Consider the following 21,395-nt stretch of genomic DNA (forward strand, 5'->3'; position numbering starts at 1 on the left):
GTTCTAATTAATAATTTACTTCACAAGGTGTTAAGAAATTTCGTTAATCAATAATTGTGTTGATTGTTACAGGAGAAAGAGCGGCTAGCCCGTCTCCTAGTTCATGTGACGACGGCAAGCCGAAAATGATCTCCAGAAAAATGGGCAAACGCAACATAAAAGCACAAGTGAAGCGTTTCAGAATGGAAACAAAGGCGGCGAAAACTTTGGGCATCATCGTCGGCGGTTTTATTTTCTGCTGGCTGCCATTTTTCACGATGTACCTCATCAGAGCTTTTTGCACGCACTGCATCCATCCGTTAGTGTTCTCGATCCTATTCTGGTTGGGCTACTGCAACAGTGCCATCAATCCCCTGATCTACGCCCTGTTCTCCAAAGACTTCAGGTTCGCCTTCAAGAGGATCATCTGCAAGTGCTTCTGCAAGGGCAAAGACGGTCCGAACTCCAGACGAGGCTCCGACGGATCTCAAATGGTGGGCAGACAGTTCAGGTCGCCCAGCTATAACATCCAACAGCCAGGCAACAACTCGTTGGGGGACGAGAGCGACCCGGGCGGAGATCCGTCGGATTCAAGGTGACGCAATTGTAAGGGCAAAATGTGTTTGGACAGGAGCTCCGTGATCAAAGTGGCCATGTGTGTGTATGGCTGACGAACAACCAACAAAGACTTTAGGTGCACGCGAGTATGAGAGGCCAACTTTCCTTACGCCGACTTTTTTTTGGTAGTTCACAACTATGTTCTGGGGGGAAATGAACGCATAGGATTTTGTTGATCTTGTTATTGACAATTTGGATGAGACAAACACTGGTGCTTGAATAATACCTATGTGAACAGTTGTACAAAATTTTACTTACAATTAGTATTTGCATTTTTCTTGGAATTGCAAAACTACCTCATTAACAATGTTATTTACTAGTTCCCGTAATTGCCAGTTAATTATACACTATTGTTGCTTCTCATGAAAAAAACGTTCACAGTTACACAATTTGTAGTGTTGTTCGAAAATGATCTGATAAATTTTAATAATCCATGAGCTTAAATTACAAAAATCCATCCATAGTCGTAAGGAACAGTGGCCTTTCCTAAAAACAATTTAGTTCCCCCAAAATGTTAATTAACATTTATTAATGACAAACCGTGTAATATAAACAAAAATATTATTCTCATTGGAGAGGGAAAGATTAACGACTTATCTATATAGATGTAAGTATATTGTAACATATTAAACTATGTAAATGGTATATGTACTACTCGTAATGTTTAGGTAAGTATTTATTGTTTCTACGTATCACAACGCACAATCAGAATAAACCAATTTATTTATTTATTATTTATTTATTTATTCAAGATGTATTAATGTTTAACAAATTCATAAATTTGGTGGCATGTTATTTAACAGTATAATACCAACTGCCTTTTAGTTTTTTAAGAAAGTCAAAAATATTTTAAGGTATCTAAAAGAAATTAGATAAATCAAGGCTGCAAAATCTTACAGTATTTTTGATATAAGATCTGTGGAGGTACAAACACCTTTCATTGAATTTGATTCAAACATGTTTGTGATTAATTTTTAATTAAGATCTAGATTAGCTTCTGCATTGATTCGTTCTTGTATAATTTGGATCGGGATGCCGCTAAAAATACATAAGTAACACCAGAAATTTATTTGATTATTGTTGTTCGTACCAGACAAATTACTAATTTATTAGAAATTTAATGTTCAGTATTAATAGATATTAATCTTATTACAATCGTTGTAAAAATACGAAAAGTTTTCAAAACGATTTTAAAAAGCACTTGAAACTATTGTGAAAAGAATAAAACTTATTTTCCCAATATATTTCAGCCATTACTTCTAAACAAACTGTAAACTGTAAATATATGTTTTCATATTCGCAATTTTTATTTTATAAAATGAAAGTATGAAAGATGTGATTGCTTAGTACAATAATGATGATATCTCTCTGTCAAGACGTGTCTACGGTTTTTCGTCGCTTCTCACGAAATTTTCTATTGTGTTCGTTGTGTAAATGTGTCGTGTGGTGCTTCACGTTTTGTTGGACCCTTTTGTGTGATTTTAACGCGGGATTTTTGTGTAATCTGTCAAAATTTTACGAATTTCCTTTTTGATCCGCGATGCTGTTATTATTGTATTAAACTACAATCACGTTTTTGGTACGTGCCTTTTTAAATAGGTTTTTAAGCCAAAGCAATTGTAAATTTCAATAAGCTTTTTTATAGTGTGCATCGTTAATGATGAAGTATTTTTTAGTTTGAATTTGTAATTAGCACACAAATCTGAATCAACATGTTCTCGACTTCGTTGAATGTTACTTGTTACTAATAAAAATTAAGAGGATTAATTGGGCAATTAAATTGAATGAAAGGGATTCGTATTTCTATAGATCTTGTGATACAACTTTTGAATACACCCACCCACTCTTCGAATATGCGAATCTGTTTATACAATTTTGTTTTAAAACTAAAACTGAAAGTTGCATCTTTAAAAAATGGTTTTTCAATATTTTATATGATTCACTTACCATAATGGATTCATTAGAAATTAATAGAAAACTAAAAGATATGTCAATTTGATATTTTATTCCTGCTATAATTTGTAAGTTATCTATCTTTTAGTGCTTTTAAAAGCGTCACCAACTTTTTAAAGTAAATATTATAAATATTATTTTTTTTAATTTTTAAAATTCTAGAATTATTTGATTTTTATCAGTGATTCTGTGTTATGATTATAAAGTTTATTATGGATACTCATTAATAAAAATGTATTCGATCAGTAGCATTAATAAAATCCCAAATACAAACAATATTTTCCCTTTTTTATGATTATGAATGCCAATAACTTTTTTATTTTAAATGGAACAACTATTAGACGCAGAATTTTCTCTATTGAAATGTTGAAGTACACTTTATATGAGATTATACTAAATATATAAAAGAACATCTGTGTTATAAATAGTTTTAAATTAATTTAAACAATAAGAAAGCACAGATGCGATATTATACGGACGATTAAGTCGGATGAGTCTCTTTTCATATTTTTCTTCTAGATAAATATTCATTTTATATGTTGAGTATGTATATCATCGAATGGCGTGAGAATTTTATTATTACTCTATTTGAAATAAAAAATTTATTGTTCCTTAAAATGCAAGAAATTAAAAGAAAAGTATCAAACGTTTTGTGACTTTTGTTAACCAACGATGAGTTTTCTCAAAATTACAATTGTTGACATTTTAGTTACTTATTTCATATACCAGTTCAGCTTAAACTAAATGTATCAGCATATTGGAAATATTAAAAAAATAGGTAATATTAACGATGCAACTACCACCAACATCTCATATTGATATTTCTTTTGATTTTCTATAAACCCATAACAAATCATTTAGGTCTGTATATGTGCTTCCTTTATTCTACTTCTTTGCAACAATTTTGAACACCCATGTCAATAAAATCAGATTCCACACACTTGAATAATGCAAAATTTCCTCCAAAACACAAAAATTCTGCGGGAAATCCGTTTCTTTTCGAATTTCATCCAATAATTTATGGAGATGTGTCCGTGACATTTTATTATTAAATCATACGCCGCTCGGACATATTTTCACCTAAAATTCTCCACGTCAAGATGAGATACATTATTAAATTCTTTCATCGTAAGCAGGCCCGACGCCTCCATGAATAAGTACGGACACAATGGGGTGAAAATGACGATTGTAACTCGAAAATAAATGTTTAAGCCGTGATGATATTTCATCTGTGACGTCATGTGTTTGTTTTGGGGGGTTTTGATGAGGTTTGCGGGAATAAGAGGAATGTGAATTTTATGCGGGAATTATTTTTAGATAAATTTTTTGGGGCGCCACCGTGCGCCGTTTCGTTTCGTGTCATTTATCTTGTGTTAAATGAAAGGACGACATTAAAATTCGCATTAGATGGGATTTAACATTTTATAAAAGGGCTCTTAATTAAATGTTCATTTCACTCACTCCATTTGTTCTGTTTTAAACTATTTTTAATTTTTTGAGATTGTATAGACAGAGTTCCATCGGTCCGACACGGAAAATGTCTCGGTACTTCCATGTTTAGTTTAATCCATTACACTAACAAATGCGAAAGGCATTTGAAACAAGGCTGTGTTTTTAGCCAAACATAGATTTTTTAGGATAAAGATAAATATGATACATTCGTTGAATTAGCCACATTTAATTCAATGGGTGGCGTTTCTATTTTGTTTACAAACTGTATTCCTTTTAATGAAATCTTAGATATGTTTTTCTACAACGAATTTTTCTAGTTCAAAGTTTTAGAATTTTAATATCAATTATGTTTTCTTTCGAACAAAGTTCTATCTAGTCTAATATAAACTAAATTAATTAATTACAGTTGGTAAACAAAATTTTCTATGTTACTTAATATTTAAAGAAACTTGTATAATATAGTAAAAACTAGTCAAAACTAATTTTATTAAAACAGTGAATATACTTGTACAAATATAAAATAATCCATATTTGTTGAAAATGTTAAAATCTGGTATCTCAATGTAATATGTAAGTAAATAAAAAAACATTAATAAAGATTAATTTTTATTTTTTATTTTCTTAAGCAATTTTTCCAGGTAAGTGCGATATTTCCATGTAGAGTATTCATAATTATAATAGGAACTTAAAATATACTCAGTAACAAAGAAATTGCAATATTAAATTTGGACACCCCCTTCTTCATTGACACTGAGTACATATTAAAAATATGATCTAATTGTACTCTTTAAAAAATTGCATACTCTACTTTTCAATGGACAAAATTATAGTAACCATTAAACTTTCTTCATAATGATATGAAGCATAGATTCCGTGACGCTTTTCTCTTTTTTAGGCCCTATTTGTTACGGTACTGAATATTTTTTAAAAGCTTAAGCTTTATTTTCTTCAGAAAAAAATTTATTTTGATTTTTTTTGTCATGGGACGTGTTCCCAAATTTTGAAGACCTTTTATTTTAACATTTTTCTATTAAACTTTATAAATTATTTCAAAGCTTCTATGTTATTTCTAACTATATGACTAATTTCTGTATTAAAAATGATATATTCAAATGGTATAACTCATCCAAATTATTTTAAGGAAAGTTAAACGACGAGTGTAATATGTATGTGCTTTGAATATGATCTCTCCGAATCACCGACATAAATTTAAATAAAACCTTGCAAACCAAACATGTTCAGGCATGAAATTGATGAAATACATATTATGAACAAAGCACTCCGTTCTAATTAAATATAGGTTTCCGCCGTTTATTCCGTATAAAAGATTTAATTATGTGCTTGAAATAATCAACTGTGTAAAATGAATGGAAATAATTTCATTCGCCCTGTTTTAACATTAATTAGTTACCCTGTCAATTAATATTTTTGTCTCAATGACATGAATTTGTTAGAGTCACGTTTTTAGATTTTTCAGTTATATAATTAAATTATGAGGCTTTAAAGAAATTAATTGGAATATTTTAACTAATCATTGACGTCCGTTCCTTTATAACACTGCAATAAATGCTCATGGTACTTTTATTGCTAAAAAAAATAACCATCAAAGTGATCGGGTTAGTAAACCAGGCGCATTTTGACTAAAAAAATTCCTTTGACATGCACACACTATGAAACCATTTTAATTACACGGAAAGAGTATCAAAGGCGTATTTTCTAGACAAATTTAATCATTGATTTTCACTACGCAGCCTAATTATTATAATGGAATGATTGAATTTTCGGATAATTTGGTTAACTTCCTATATTAATGTTCCATACCTCGAACGTATCTGTCTAAGTGATGTTTTTGCTCATATGATGAATTATCCGTACGGTGTTAAATTCACCGACGAAACAAAATATCAAATTACGCCGCATTTTAGTCGTTAATTTCCTTGAATAAAACTGCGACGATATAATTACAGGGGTCTATAGTATCTCGGATGGATCTTTCTTAAATAGACTAGACGCGGTCTGAGCGTAATTCGTTTGACGTCGCGTGTTTCTAATCATTGGGCTTATATGCTAATTTGGTTTGATGAATTAGATCTGGAAACGAGGAGTTAAAAATACATGTATAAGTTACTTAAGTTGAAAAAATCAGCGTTTGTTAGCCAGAAATGCAATAAAGGACTTTGTTCTGTGCAAATATTGATTTGTCGTCGTTTTACAATTTTATATTCTTGTTATTTGCACGGAATCAATAAACAGAAGCGTTCAACATAAATCGTGGGACGTTTTCTCAAAACTTTCGTTCTAGTTTTAGCTGTTTATGTGCCGCCTTTCGTCGCAAAAGTAAAAAATAAATAAAATTTAATGTGACGTTTCTTATTTAATTGTAAACTGTTGGCAAACAAAATTCCTCCAGTTGTGTGACCCAGTTGTGAAACTTAATGTCTTAAAAGTTCTTTAAAAACAAATTGGCATTAAAATTAGAATTGGAAATAGAGTTTGAATTGAAATTAGATTTGCTAATAGAATTGGAAGAAGAATTGAAATAGAACTAGAATCAAAATTAGAATTGAAATAGAATTAGAATGTGAATTAGAACTGGAATGTTAGGAAGTTGAATTGAAATTAGAATTGGAAGTAGAATTAAAATTAGAAATAGAATTAGAGCTGGAATTAAAATTAGAATTGAAATTAATTGGAATTAGAAATTGAATTAGAATCGGAATTTTAAGTGAAATTACAATTGGATTTCAAAATGAAACTGAAATTATATTTGATGGAGTTAAATGTACATGAAGAAGTTACAGAGGATAAAAGTCACTCTTTTTACCAGAAATATAATAAAAGACTTTGTTGAGAACAAACACTGATTTGTCGACAGAATCAATAAACAAAAGTGTTCAACATAAATCGTGCGACACTTTCCCAAAACTTTCGCTCTAGTTTTAGTTGTTTATGCGTTGCCTTTCGTCCAAAAAACAAAAAAATTAATAAAATTTAATGTGACGTTTCTCATTTAATTGTAAACTGTTGGCAAACAAAATTTATCCAATTGTGTGACCCAGTTGTGAAACTTAATGTCATAAAAGTTCTTTAAAAACAAATTGGAATTAAAATTGGAATTGGAAATAGAGTTTGAATTGAAATTAGAAATGGAAGTAGAATTCAAATTAGAATTGAAATTAGAATTGGAATATAATTAGATTTGTAATTAGAATGTGAATTAGAACTGGAATGTTAGGAAGTTGAATTGAAATTAAAATTGGAATAGAATTAGAATTGTAATTAGAATGTGAATTACAACTGGAATGTTAGGAAATTGAATTGAAATTAGAATTGGAAGTAGAATTAAAATTAGAAATAGAATTAGAGCTGGAATTAAAATTAGAATTGAAATTAAAATTGGAATTACAAATTGAATTAGAATCGGAATTTTTAATGAAATTAGAATTGGATTTCAAAATGAAACTGAAATTAGATTTGATGAAGTTAAATGTACATGAAGAAGTTACAGAGGAAAAAAGTTACTGTTTTTACCAGAAATACAATAAAGGACTTTGTTGAAAACAAACACTGATTTGTCGACAGAATCAATAAACAGAAGCGTTCAACATAAATCGTGCGACATTTTCCCAAAACTTTCGCTCTAGTTTTAGTTGTTTATGCGTTGCCTTTCGGCCCAAAAAAACAAAAAAATAAATAAAATCTAATGTGACGTTTCTCATCTAAACTGTAGGCAAACTAAATTCATCCAGTTGTGTGACCCAGTTGTGAAACATAATGCCTTAGGCGAATTCGTATTGTCGGAACGTAGTTAAAAGTCTTACTGCAAAATCCTTACAAATACATATGCTCATAAAACTGTGACTAATAGGATTAAATTTAACTAAATGTGCAATATCATAATGCGCCAGTGGAACCGTTCCCTCCCTCCCTTCGGAAAATTGCCCGAAATTATGTTCCTCAAACTTTACGCTTTGACAAAAAAAAAGGGCAACAATAATTGTCATCACGTTGTGTACGCCAGTGTTGCACATCGGACTTTCTGATGCATGCGAAAACCGGGCCCGGATTTATTCGAAAGCCCTCGCCTCAACAGACGTATTCCGACTGAATATAAATGAAGATCAAAAAAGTTTCCACGCATATCTCCACAACTTTCCTAGGACCCGACACATACATAACCAATATGAGTTGTTCTGTATTTACGGCACTCGAATCCTCCACACGTGATAAAATAACTTTGTCGGTTTGCGTTCCATTTTCTTTTATTTGAAGAGCCGGCCGATGATAACTTTCAACTAGAATTACAATAAAAAACAATTCTAGGGGCATTTTTACGATACGCGAAAATGCCAGATGCGAGGAACAAAGATTGTTCTTAGTCCATTATGTGGAGCTGGTATTATTCCGAAAGCTAAGCTAATAAACATTATCTGTATATCGTGCGTTTCGGGATTGGCTGTTTTTCAGCTTGGTGTAAAACTTAATATCCGAACAAAAAAAAAATGACATATAAAACCCAACAGATAATGGTCGTGTGGCTTTGCAAATGGATTTTACTGCTCTAAAGCCCTTAACAAATAACAATAGGATTAAATAAAACCGTGCTCCAAAATCCACCAAATATAAAACAGCTAATAAACATGTTTCGTATGCACCGAAACGGCATTGCGACAATGTAAATTGCGACGAGCAAGATTTGCGTTGTGGTTCAAGTCCCGGTGGAATTTCAAGTAGTTATCTGCTTGTCCGAGTCAACAGTTTAGGGTCCTTTACCAGATAACGACCCAAATCCCGCATGACATCCACTACACCTACGTTGCAGGCGCAAGAAATCCAACAATTTCAACAAATAAACACGGCGAAACCAAAATTCGGAATCGCGCCAACAAAAACTGATTTACTGCTATAATGTTTGCACAACACGGAACAAAGATTCGGGACCGGAAAAAAAGAACCGGTCCATTTCGGGTTGTGTCCGCTTTTAATTGAATTTGCACAGCTTTGTGTGTCAACACGGATGCAATTAGGGTATTAGCATTTTCAATGTGGTCGATGCATTTTGTTGAGTGATTAATTAAATTGTAATTAAGATCCGCTTATTCAATGTTCGTTTGTAATCAGGATTGTCTTTTTTTTAAGGTTCTCAAAATCGATTTTCAAATCAACTTAATTAATTATTACTTTTATATACGTATTTTGGGTCAAACATTATATTAATCAATAAAAATTTTTGACAAAAATGCCTAAAATCTTTTGTTAGATTAAAATTTTTGAAGTTAATGATTAGAGAATGAAGTTAATAAATAGGTTGAAAGTTGATGTTGTAAGTTGTAGATGAGGTACTATCAATAGTATATATAAAAAAATTAAATTAACTAAAGTAATCTTTATTGAATATCGAAATTTAATTAATTTTCATATTTTATTATCATACTATATTTTAATTGATTTTGGTAAAATGAAAGATTCTTGAGAAGAGATTACAGAATTATTTATTAAGTCATAAATCAATAAAATTCAAGTCTTTTAATAAACATATTTATTTAATTTATCTTGAAGTTGTTTAATTGTTAGTACAAAAAAATTAATAAACATAAAGCTAAAAAGTATAATATTGTGTATAATTCCATTAGCAATAAATTAAGTAAACACAAATTGAATTATCATATAATTAATTAAGTGTAATAATGACATATTATGTGATAATTATTAAATATAATTGATTAATAGAATTAGCCTAATGTAGTATAATTTTTTTATACTTTGACGATGTCTTCCTCACTCCCTTACATAAAATTTTGTACAATCTAGAAAAGAAAAATTTAATTATTAGCTTTTAAAGAAAAAGAATGACGTAATTGGAAATTGCTTTTGTAATTATAGAGGTTATTCGACCTTTTAAAGAATTGGTCTTTGAGTATCTAAGCCAGACTCTTTTTAGTCCGGCACTACGAAAAAAGCAAAATAACAATTTCGAATTTAATAATTAATAATAATCACACCAGCGGTGAGCGGTGCCAAACCGTGTATTTACTGAATTTATGTGAGTTATCAATAACACAGATTAATTTTACAGCGGTTATTCCTGCTAGGTTTGCCGGTAAGATCATCTTTGCCCGGGAGATAATTAAGCTCCTTGCCGTGGCCCTGCAATTAATCAAATCGGTCGGACGTACCGCTTTGTTGCCTCCACTCTCCCGGCTCGACCGCCCACACCTAACAGAAAAGAATATCGGGTCTTATTTTTATCTGATTATGGCGGATTAATTCCATTCCTGATGTAATTCATTGTCGGGTCTTTTATTAAGGGTCTCGAGTGGACCTTTTATGGGCTGGTAAGCCGATTTACCATTTAATTGGAGATTAAATTTTTCAAATTATGTATTGATTGAAAAACAATTCGGATTGTGGGAAGAACTACAATTTCTAAGTGGGCCAGTGGAAATTAATAATAAAAGTGTCTCGGACTAAAGTCGGAAGATTTGATTCATGTCACGTTTATATTATATATAAAAACCGAAGAGCGGAAGCCCAGAAAGCCAAGTTGGTGAGCAGGTTAATGTGTTTCTATTTTTACACTCATTCCAGACAAATAATTTCATTCATTTATTGAAGATGTTTTATTACCGATAAAGTGTCCTTTTATAACCAAAAAAAGGAATTTTATTCCAAATGTTATAGTAGAAAAAACATTGATAGGTATGTGGAACATGCAAATTAAAAAGATTTAAATGCATGAGATAGAAATAAAAAGTAATCGCTTCGAAGGCTCACTTTTATGGATACTTGAACTTCCCACTAAATAAATGAATAAAATACCCATAAATAATGAATGCATTCTTCATTATCATTTTGTTCAGCAGACTTTATAAATTACTTCTTCAACTAAATTTATCTAGTCTCTTAAAATAAATTAAATATTTATTCTCTGCAATCCATTGCTTTGAATAATGTTTAGGGAAACCAGTCATGTCAAGAATGATAAAGGTTTATCCAAAGTGTCAATTCACATGTACGTTGCTCTTTTCATTTCCATTCATTAAATACTCTGTATTTCATTTAAATGTTTTAGTAAATTAAACAGGACACGATAAAATAGCAACAAAACGAGACTTTAAATTGCAAACATTATATAAATTTCAAATATGTCATGATGTATATAAATATAATATATAGTATATACAAAATTATTAAAATTATATTTAAAATATTTCCAATATTTGGGGAAATATCCAGGAGTATCAATGTAAACGCGCCATCTATGAACATTTTAGAAAACTGCCATTTTTCATTCAAGTAAACATTATTTTATATACATCAACTTCATTTATATAACAAAATTGCAATAAAATTCAATTAATAATAATATCATTCAAATTTGTGTAAAATTTTTTCTAATAAATTATATGGTTAAAACCTCCTTTAGGAAATAATTATTGGATTTTAGTTCGGCTGCCTTCACCTAGATGGCCATACAAATATTACCTGTGTGTTTGAATTATATATAAAATGAATTGGAGAAAGTTACAAATACAGTAAATTGCAATTCATTGGCTTTTGTAATATCATTTAGAAATGTTTAACACAATATTATTACACAAATTCTTGAATTAAATTCTTAATTATTCTCTTCGCGTTTGAATGAAGGAGTATGACGAATCGTGACCATTCTCAGATGGAACATATCATTGTTTATGAAGATCACTTGCCTCGTCCTTCATGTAAAAAGCATATAATTTATATGGTGACCACTCCCTGAAAAATCGCCCACATCAAATTTAGCAACGTTTAAAACCCCGGTCTATCTTTACAAACATGCGGAACCAAGAATTCGTGCAGCCTTGGGATTTTGTCAATCAACATTGAAGAAATAATTTAATTAAAATATACACTAATAGTTCTATAAATTAAATCACAAATTTAACAGTTGAAAACTGTTAGTACCATTTTTATGTAGGTGTAACAAATGCATTTATTATTATGTTTATTTAATATTTTTTCTTGAAAAAAAAAATTACACCAAAATTTTATTTTAATTATTGATCTATTTTTGTTGTTAATGAGTGTAGTTCTTGTTTATATTGAATGAATTAACTACAATACATACGGTTATGCAAAACTTTATCTAGGCGGGGCATTGTATAATGCTTATATATTTCTTAAGGTCACATTTCAAATAGTTGTGGTGGTGTTATTTGAAAAGTACACCTTCTAAGATGCAGTACCTGGTAAGTCCAATTTTAAATATTTAATAAATAAAATATTACTATTTTATTGCCTAATGCATTTTTATAGCCTAGTTGCTTAATTTAAATGCAAATTAAAGCAATTGGATAAGCATATGTCGTTTCTTTGTTCCTGAAAGTGGTTTAACGAAGTAATTGCATACATTTCATCTGTTTACTATGTAAGAGCTAATTTATTAAATGTGTAGCAATGTTTAATTTATTATAGATTTAATTTATGTATCAATGTATGTTTTAATGACTAACTCTAAATGTATCTGATTTTTTAGATATTATTTGCTGTAGTGGTTTCTCAAGTATCTTCTTCGGTGATTCCCGTGGGAGTAACAGTGGGATTAACACCATACGCTCATCCAATTCTCTCTCTTCACCACTCCCAAGACAACTATGGACAATACGTGTACGGTTACGCCACCCCCACGTCAACAAAGACAGAGACCAAAACCGCCGATGGGGTGACGCAAGGCGGCTACTCCTACATCGATTCTAACGGGCACCTACAAACCGTTCATTACGTAGCCGATCCGGTCCACGGTTTTAGAGTTGCAGCCTCCAACCTCCCGCAAGATCTTCCGGATGTGGCATACGCCAAGGCCAAACACTTGGCCGACTTCGCTGCGATCTCTGCCGAACATGCTTCCGCCAGAGTAGCCTACTCCAATCCGGTAGCCGTGCCGGCTCATGCAGTTCCGGCCATCCCGGTACTTCCTCAACCAGTTCAAGACCTCCCGGAGGTGGCGAGAGCCCGAGCTGAACACTTGGCCGTCCTGAACTCGGCGTACGCCGCCCATGCCGTCGGGGCGAATGCGCCACAAGTAGTGCAAGACCTTCCCCAGGTTGCCAAAGCCAGAGCTGAACATTTGGCTGCGGTCGAGAACATCAAACAAAGAGACGCTCTCATTCGTGCTCAAGCTATTAGTTTGAGTCCAATCCCCAATAACTTCGACGGCGCTGTTATTCCCGTACACACTGCTGCGGCACAAGTTGTGCAACCTGTAGCTCACGCAGCTCAAGTTTCTTATACACCTGCTTTGTGGCAGACTCCAATATCTTCCCAACATCAAGCTCAGGACAACTGGGGACAGTACTCCTACGGATATGTCAGCCCACATAGCTCCAAATCTGAGACAAGGACTGCTGATGGAGTAACAAGGGGTGGGTACTCGTACATCGATGCCAATGGAATTCTGCAGACTGTGAGCTATATTGCTGATGCTGTGCATGGATTTAGAGTCGCAGCAACTAATCTGCCAGTTGACAAAAATCTGTATAAACAGGAACTGGTATATTAAATATGATTAACTGATTAACTATTGTATACGTATTATAAGTTAGTATATAAGTATATTATAATATTAAAATAAACTGTAAATAATACTTCAACTTTGTTTTATTTTATGGTTTAATTTACTAAAATTTTTCATATTAATGTTTCAATATATTTATATGTATTAGTAATAGCTACTGTTGAAGTTGAATCTAGGATATCATAGTTGCCTACCTTTAATGTTATATAAAATTATTTAATAATATTTCAAAAATGGTAAGATTGTTTATTGTAACAAATATCTAAAATTATAAAATATTATTAACAATTATTTTTTATCTAATATCCTCTAGCTCTTGCATGGGCAGCAAAATGAGCGTGTTTAGCAGCTTGCACCTCAGGTGTTTCTACAGGATAACCACCAGCAGCACCAACATTTCCAGTATAAAAATGAATGGGCTGAGATGTAAATGCCAAATGATTAGAAGATGCGCCATAAGGTCCATTGTTATAAAAATCTTGATTGTTGTAATAATTTGGATTCACTCCTTGGTGGGATGAATATTGTCCTTGGTAATGTGAAGGATTAGCTCCTTGATAAGACCTAACATGACCATTACGCTGCAACGCTTCATTATGAGCTTGGAAATGTTTAGATTTTAAGGCTTCAACTTCTTGAGTGTCTAAAGGCACCTACAAAGTATTAAAATTGAGTATTTTGTGAAAAAGAACCGTATTTATTTGTACCCCTTGATGAGAGATTCTAGGCACCTCATAATTCTGACCATAACCAAATGTGGACCTCCTCCTTCTGTAATGAAGTCCTCTAGCTCTGGCATGTGCAGCAAAATGCAACATTTTAGCGTGCTGCACCTCTGGTGTGTCAACAGGATACTGATGATGCGCAGCGGGGTGATAATGTGGAACTTGAACTCCATTTCTTTGAGCGGCCATCGCATAATCGTGGAAATGTTGTTGTCTTGCAGAAGCTACTTCAGGGGTATAAACTGGATGGGCGTTGTAATGTCCGTTATGATGCGGGTGGTAAGCTAAATGACCACCACGAGAGGCATGGGCTGCGAAATGATGGGATTTGGCCTGTTGGACTTCGGGGGTTTCTAATGGGTGGCCATCGTGACCGATAGTTGCATGAGGGAAGTAATGTTGAGATGCAGCAAGGGACATTAACCCGGATAATAAAATCTAAATGTCAAATAAATAAATTAGGATTTTTTATTCATTCATCCTCTTAGTTGAGTCATGTAAAGCTAATTTATGATTAATATGAGGTAACCAACATTTTTTATATTCAATAAAAATCCAGATGCGAACAATGAAAATATCCTTTTAATAATATTTTAAGGCGTGTTTGATTTCTTTATTCATGGTTTTTATTGTAGTCAGTATTTTTTCTATTAATATTAATATTTTACAACTTACGAATCTAGTATATATTTAATATAATCCATTGCACTTCAAAACGAAAACACTAACACGAAATCACTGATAACTTACCAAAAACTTCATGTCGATATCTCACTAGAACTTTAGACACTAACTAAAATTTAATGTAAAATCTGTGTTATTTTATGCTGTATCCCCCAAATTTATTCAGTATTTCTTAAATCAATGCGTATATTGAGAAAATGTTATAATTAGTGATGTAGAACATTGTTTTTCGGAACAAAATATGCAAATGACACAACAATATTTCATATTTACGTTGAAATTATATAATTTGGTTTTGTCCTAATATTAAACCACAATAGAAAAATGAACAAAATGTGTACAAAATATTTACAAAGTATATGATACTTTTAAATTCCATAACAATGATTAATTTTATTATTTTTTATTAATCTATATTACACAGGAAATTCTTGTTCAGCATTTCTGTGTAATATTCAGTTGAATCACACATAAAGAATTTGCTGAAAAAATCAACCTAATATAAACATTATTATGTTGTTCGCCAAAATGAACGAATGTCAAAAAAATTAGCCACATCATCGAATTAGCATACCAGCAAGTAATTAAAATAAAATATAGATCAGTTATTCTAAAGTTTAAGGTGTCAATATTTAATAAGGTTGTATCAACCAATATCGTTTGGATCAGTTTTTTATGTTCTTCCTTTAGGACATCCCAATTAGGCGCTGAGTGACTGTCCTTGTGCTTTAATTATTCCTTGCATTCATTAACGATATAAATACGATGTACCGTGATATTAACAGCATAATCTTTACGACAGTCCTGCAATAAGGAGGTTCTAAAGACGTACAAACATGAAAGTATTGGTACGTATTTTGCATTTTGTCAATTACAAACATATTAATTAATTATATGTCTGCATAGATCTTCGCATCTTGCATTATTGCACTTGCCTCTGCAAGTCTGCCACACTTGCACTCCGTGTCCGCCGGTGGTCTTCCTCTCGACACCCCCGAGGTAGCCGCCGCCAAAATCCAGCACTACCATGACTTCGCCGTTGCTGCCCAAAGAAACGGTGTAGCTGCCGGTTACGCCGCCTACCCAGCTTACAGCTACGCCGCCTACCCAGCTTACGGCTACGCCGCCGCTTACTCTTACCCGGTTATCGGTGCTGACGGCCAACCCTTGGAGACCCCAGAAGTACAAGCTGCCAAAGCCAGCCACTTCGCCGCTCACGCCGAAGCTAAAGCTCGCACCGGAGCTCTGACCCCTGCTCCAGTTCACTACGGATCTTACTACTACGGTGGCGCTGTAATCGGAGCTAACGGACAACCATTGGAAACACCCGAGGTACAAGCTGCCAAAGTCGGCCACTTCGCCGCTCATGCCGAAGCCAGGGCTCGCTCTGCAGCTGCCGGTGCTGCCATAGGTGCCGACGGACATCCTTTGGAAACTCCGGAAGTGCAAGCCGCCAAAGCCAGCCACTTCGCCGCCCATATTGAAGCTAAAGCTCGTTCCGGCGCCCTTGTAGCCGCTCCAGTCTACAGCGGGTACTACGGACACATTCCGGCAATCGTCAACGGCGTTCCAGTAGAAACTCCAGAAGTACAAGCTGCCAAAGCTAAACATTTAGCTGCTCACGTTGAAGCCAACGTACGTTCCGGAGTAGCTGCTCCTTTGGCTGTTTATGGTGCCAGTTATGGATACGGTTATCATGTGCCAGCTATTGTAAACGGTGTACCAGTTGAAACCCCAGAAGTACAGTTGGCCAAGGCCGGTCATTTTGCTGCACATGCAGCCGCTGCCCAACGTGCTGCTTTGGCTCCTGCAGAACAATGGCAATGGTAGGAAATCGATAGTTTGTGATTAGTGTATTATAGAACCTCCAATTTTATAAATAAATATTGAATAAGAATAATTTGTGTTTTACTTTCAATTCAGTTTGTTCTTTAACAAATATAAATATAAAAACATATTTATCAAAAAGTATTTAATTTTAAAATAAGTATTTCAAATCACACATTGATCTTAATTAAAATTGATTTTTTTTTATTGGGTCAAAGAGGGGAAAATCTACAAGACGCCTTCTGGTGGAAGTCGAAGGCAGTGTCGGACTAACCGACTAAAAACCCCTCTCCGGGCACCGATCCGAAGATCATGGCCTAAGAGTATAACCATATAGGTTTAGGAAAATAGAGAGAAGGAAAAAATTAAAGAGGTTTGCAGCTAACCACCACATACTAAAGAAAAGATGTCCCAAAGAGACGCAGAGGTTTAGACAGCCAAGAGACAAGGTCTCTTGCATCTGTCAGATTCACAGGGTTGGATGTCATGCAAGCATGGATTAGAGTGTTGAAAGATAGATCTCCGGAGATTGAGGGAATGTTTGCGCCGCAGCTCCAAAAGAGAGGAAATGTTATGTTATAGTATGGGACACCAAGGGCCGACCTCACTAGCCTCATGTAGGTCCCTTGCAGGGACCTAATGAGCCAAGGGGCGGCGGTGCCCCGTATAGGAAGAGCATAGGTGAAGAGAGAGTGGACTGTCGCGTTAAAATCACGCAGCTTAACTGAAGAGGAAAGACGTTTAGAAAGGAAGAAAGATTTCAAAGCAACAAAGGCTGCTAGAGCTTTCCCCTTTACCAAAGCGACCTGGCGAGAGAAACTGAGTTTCTTGTCAAGTATGATTAAAATTGATAATAAAATTTTATTATATTATTAAAGAAAATGATTATTGTACTACTATACATTTTTTGTAGTCAGAAAAAAATTATTGTTTTTTCTTATTTTAGTGTTATAAACTGAAATTTCAAATTTTTTAAAACATAAAATTACATTTATAGACATATAATAATTTTAAATTAAAGCATTAAACGATACCAGAATTAGTTTTCAATAAAATATTCCAAAATATATTTTATTAATCTATATTTTTTACTGTATTCAACGGAAATATACATTGAAAATAAGTGATATATTATATATTTAATTAATTAAAAAAACGTTTTTAAGATTTGAAAAAAATGTATAGGATTCAACGAAATATTCAAAAATATTTTGAATTAATCTATATATTTTACTATATTCAATTATTCTATATAAACTACATATTGCACGAAAATAAATGAATAAATTATGATAATTATAAGATTTATTATTGTATTTTACATTTATATTGTTTATTTATATAAAAATATATTTAAAAATACGACTTTTTACATTTATTTAGAATAAGTATAAAACTATTACAAATTATTATAGACCACTTAAAAATATAATATAAATAAATTCATCTTTTATACATTTTGAAACATATAATCCATAGGTACCCTAAAACTTAGTAGAGTTCAAATAATCTAAATGTTTAAGTCAATTTTATACCTCATCAATTAAAATATCCATAAGTACTAATCAACTATGGGGAAATTTCCGGTTATCTAACAAAGTACTATAATATATTTTTCCTTCAAACACCCCTACGGGTAAAAGTAACCTTGCCAAAAAACGCATGAATTCATTATCAGTCTAATATAAATACCAGAGAACATTTTAACAAGACATAATTAATTCAACAGTCCTACAGATTAGGAGGTTAAAAAATAAACCACCATGAAAGTATTGGTAAGTGTTAGTTACATTAGTTTTGGTTACTTATTGAAAAGTATAATTGTAAATTTTATTAATAGATTGTCGTATCTTGCGCTTTGGCTGTTGCCTCTGCCGGTCTCATCCACGCCCCATATGCTCACCAACTCCAACACATCCCAGTAATCGGACCAAACGGAGTCCCAGTTGAACCCGCCGAAGTCCAAATCGCCAGAGCCGAACACCTCGCCGCCCACGGACACAGCCACGCCGTTGTCGCCCCACACGTCGCCACCGTCAACGGTCTCCCCTTGGACACCCCCGAAGTAGCCGCCGCCAAGATCCAACACCACCACGACTACGCCGTCGCCGCCCACAGAAACGGAGTAGCCGTTGCTCACGGAGTTCCAGTAGCCCATGCCCTTCCAGTAGCTCACGCTCTTCCAGTAGCTCATATCGCTCATGCTCACGGTGCCGTCATTGGCGTCAACGGCGCTCCATTGGAAACCCCAGAAGTACAAGCCGCCAAAGCCGCTCATTTCGCCGCTCACGTTGAAGCCAACGCTCGTTCCGGTCATTTGGTAGCTCCTTTGGCCGCCGCCGTACACGGAGTACACGCTGTACCAGTTGTAGCTGGAGGTTTGCCTTTGGACACCCCCGAAGTAGCTGTTGCCAAGGCCCAACATTTGGCCGCTCATGCTGAAGCTGCTCATCGTGATCATCTTGCTCCAGTCGCTCATTCCGCGTGGTGGTAAAACATCAATAGTTTGTGGATGGTTTTTGTATAGTTTTGTATATTAAATAAAATTTTCTTTTACCTGTATATTGAATTTTATTTGCTACAACTTTAATTAATATTAGATTAATTATAATATCAATTTAACTATTTTTCGCTGAAAATATGAAATTTATATATAAATGATTACCGTAAAATATAATTGAAAATTTCAATATTCCAAAAGTGAAATTTTATAAATCTGTGTTGTGGATTTTGTTTGATTTGTGCAATGGAAATTAATATAATACTTTTTTAAAAATAAATGCTAATAAATAAATAATATTTATACAACTCAAATTAATGTGATTAATATTTATTAAATAAACTTTTTAATGTTTTATTAAATTTGCGACTTTTCCATGTAGATCTTTAAAATAATTTCTTTTTAGTTTATACCTATATAATTATTAATATTAATAAAAATTATAATTTCCTTTTGCAAGTTCATTTTTTTTAATTAGAACCTAATTACCCGTCAAGTTATTAATACTAACAAAATATTTAATTAGAACTATTAAGTGTTAATTGCAATTTTTATACATCTTTTATGTTTTTTTCATTTAAGAAAGATATACTGTTTACTAAGTAGGTTTTTTTAAATATTTTTTTCAATAATAATAAGTGTTGATCATATTAGGTAAACTTCGTTCTGTTAAGATTTGAGAAATAATTCTTTTTTAAATTTACTGATAAACTAGTTTTTTAAAAAACTGATAAAAATTATCCACAAACTACTGATATTTTGCCAACAAGGGGATTGAACGTCTAGAGTCGATGACGAGGATGGACGGCTTCGACGTGAATAGCCAAATGCCGGAACTTAGCTACAGCTACATAGGATGTGTCCATCTACAAATAATAGACTATATGTATGGCGGCATCCAAAGAAGTTATCAAATAGCCGAAAAGAGTTTTGGCTTTAAGGCGCAATAGGCAGCTTAAATTTTAGTGGCTTTCAGTGGAGATCTGCTGACGTCAATGGCAGCAATTTTATACTTAATGAATTAAATATACATAAGTACTAATTAAATGTGGAGAAATTTCCGGATTTCTAACAAAGTGCTACATTTTTCCTTCACACATCCCTACGGGTAAAAGTAACCTTGCTAAAAAATGCATGAATTCATTATCACTCTAATATAAATACCAGAGAACATTTTAACAAGACATAATTATTTCAACAGTCCTACAGATTAGGAGGTTAAAAATAAACCACCATGAAAGTATTGGTAAGTATTAGTATATTAGTTTTGGTCACTTATTGAAAAGTATAATTGTACATTTTATTGATAGATTGTCGTATCTTGCGCTTTGGCTGTTGCCTCTGCCGGACTCATCCACGCCCCATATGCCCACCAACTCCAACACATTCCAGTCATCGGACCAAATGGAGTCCCAGTTGAACCCGCCGAAGTCCAAATCGCCAGAGCCGAACACCTCGCTGCCCACGGACACAGCCATGCCGTTGTTGCCCCACACGTCGCCACCGTCAACGGTCTCCCCTTGGACACCCCCGAAGTAGCCGCCGCCAAGATCCAACACCACCACGACTACGCCGTCGCCGCCCACAGAAACGGAGTAGCCGTTGCTCACGGAGTTCCAGTAGCCCATGCCCTTCCAGTAGCTCACGCTCTTCCAGTAGCTCATATCGCTCACGCTCACGGTGCCGTCATTGGCGTCAACGGCGCTCCATTGGAAACCCCAGAAGTACAAGCAGCCAAAGCCGCTCATTTCGCTGCTCACGTTGAAGCCAACGCTCGTTCCGGTCATTTGGTAGCTCCTTTGGCCGCCGCCGTACACGGAGTGCACGCTGTACCAGTTGTTGCTGGAGGTTTGCCTTTGGACACCCCCGAAGTAGCTGTAGCCAAGGCCCAACATTTGGCCGCTCATGCTGAAGCTGCTCATCGTGATCATCTTGCTCCAGTCGCTCATTCCGCGTGGTGGTAAAACATCAATAGTTTGTGGATGGTTTTTGTGTAGTTTTTTATATTAAATAAAATTTTCTTTTACCTGTATGTTGATTTTTATTTACTGCAACTTTAATGAAAATTAGTACATATATACAATATGTGAGAAAATTTCAATAT

The 21,395-nt window shown here is 33.7% G+C and overlaps 5 protein-coding genes across 5 annotated transcripts in view; 4 read left to right on the top strand and 1 right to left on the bottom strand.

Moving 5' to 3' along the window:
- Positions 1-1,644, top strand: part of LOC109600492 (octopamine receptor Oamb) — a 71,433-nt gene extending 69,789 nt beyond the window's left edge. Inside the window, exon 6 of the mRNA XM_049967897.1 lies at positions 73-1,644. Coding sequence (XP_049823854.1) covers positions 73-578 — 506 coding nt within the window. The 3' untranslated portion in view covers positions 579-1,644. The remainder of the gene's footprint in view (positions 1-72) is intronic.
- A 10,446-nt stretch (positions 1,645-12,090) lies between these two features.
- On the top strand, positions 12,091-13,631 carry LOC109600488 (uncharacterized). Its single transcript, XM_020016646.2, has 2 exons — positions 12,091-12,230; positions 12,518-13,631. The coding sequence occupies exons 1-2, from the start codon at positions 12,219-12,221 to the stop codon at positions 13,538-13,540; spliced, it is 1,035 nt and encodes a 344-aa protein (XP_019872205.2). The 5' UTR covers positions 12,091-12,218; the 3' UTR covers positions 13,541-13,631.
- Positions 13,632-13,772: 141 nt separating this feature from the next.
- On the bottom strand, positions 13,773-15,167 carry LOC126265612 (cuticle protein 18.7-like). Its single transcript, XM_049967634.1, has 3 exons — positions 15,031-15,167; positions 14,263-14,718; positions 13,773-14,208 (listed from the first exon to the last, which is right to left on the bottom strand). Exons 1-3 carry the CDS (start codon positions 15,040-15,042, stop codon positions 13,855-13,857), a joined length of 822 nt encoding a protein of 273 aa, XP_049823591.1. The 5' UTR covers positions 15,043-15,167; the 3' UTR covers positions 13,773-13,854.
- A 577-nt stretch (positions 15,168-15,744) lies between these two features.
- LOC126265694 (uncharacterized) lies at positions 15,745-21,323 on the top strand. The gene is made up of 5 exons (XM_049967955.1): positions 15,745-15,812; positions 15,871-16,790; positions 17,441-17,483; positions 18,632-19,261; positions 20,602-21,323. Exons 1-5 carry the CDS (start codon positions 15,801-15,803, stop codon positions 21,253-21,255), a joined length of 2,259 nt encoding a protein of 752 aa, XP_049823912.1. The 5' UTR covers positions 15,745-15,800; the 3' UTR covers positions 21,256-21,323.
- On the top strand, positions 18,507-19,353 carry LOC109600489 (cuticle protein 18.7-like). The gene is made up of 2 exons (XM_049967874.1): positions 18,507-18,566; positions 18,632-19,353. Exons 1-2 carry the CDS (start codon positions 18,555-18,557, stop codon positions 19,283-19,285), a joined length of 666 nt encoding a protein of 221 aa, XP_049823831.1. The 5' UTR covers positions 18,507-18,554; the 3' UTR covers positions 19,286-19,353.
- Positions 21,324-21,395: the final 72 nt, after the last annotated feature.

Source organism: Aethina tumida, chromosome 5 (genome assembly GCF_024364675.1).
Source record: "Aethina tumida isolate Nest 87 chromosome 5, icAetTumi1.1, whole genome shotgun sequence".
Taxonomy (NCBI): Eukaryota; Metazoa; Arthropoda; class Insecta; order Coleoptera; family Nitidulidae; genus Aethina; species Aethina tumida.

What these genes read in the sequence shown, in the direction of transcription:
- LOC126265612 (XM_049967634.1), bottom strand. An exon ending in CTAGAATCTCTCATCAAGGG is followed by an intron (nt 14,209 to 14,262) that starts GTACAAATAAAT and finishes AATACTTTGTAG; the next exon opens with GTGCCTTTAGACACTCAAGA.
- LOC126265694 (XM_049967955.1), top strand. An exon ending in CCTGCAGAACAATGGCAATG is followed by an intron (nt 16,791 to 17,440) that starts GTAGGAAATCGA and finishes TAATGAGCCAAG; the next exon opens with GGGCGGCGGTGCCCCGTATA. An exon ending in AGAGCATAGGTGAAGAGAGA is followed by an intron (nt 17,484 to 18,631) that starts GTGGACTGTCGC and finishes TTTTATTAATAG; the next exon opens with ATTGTCGTATCTTGCGCTTT.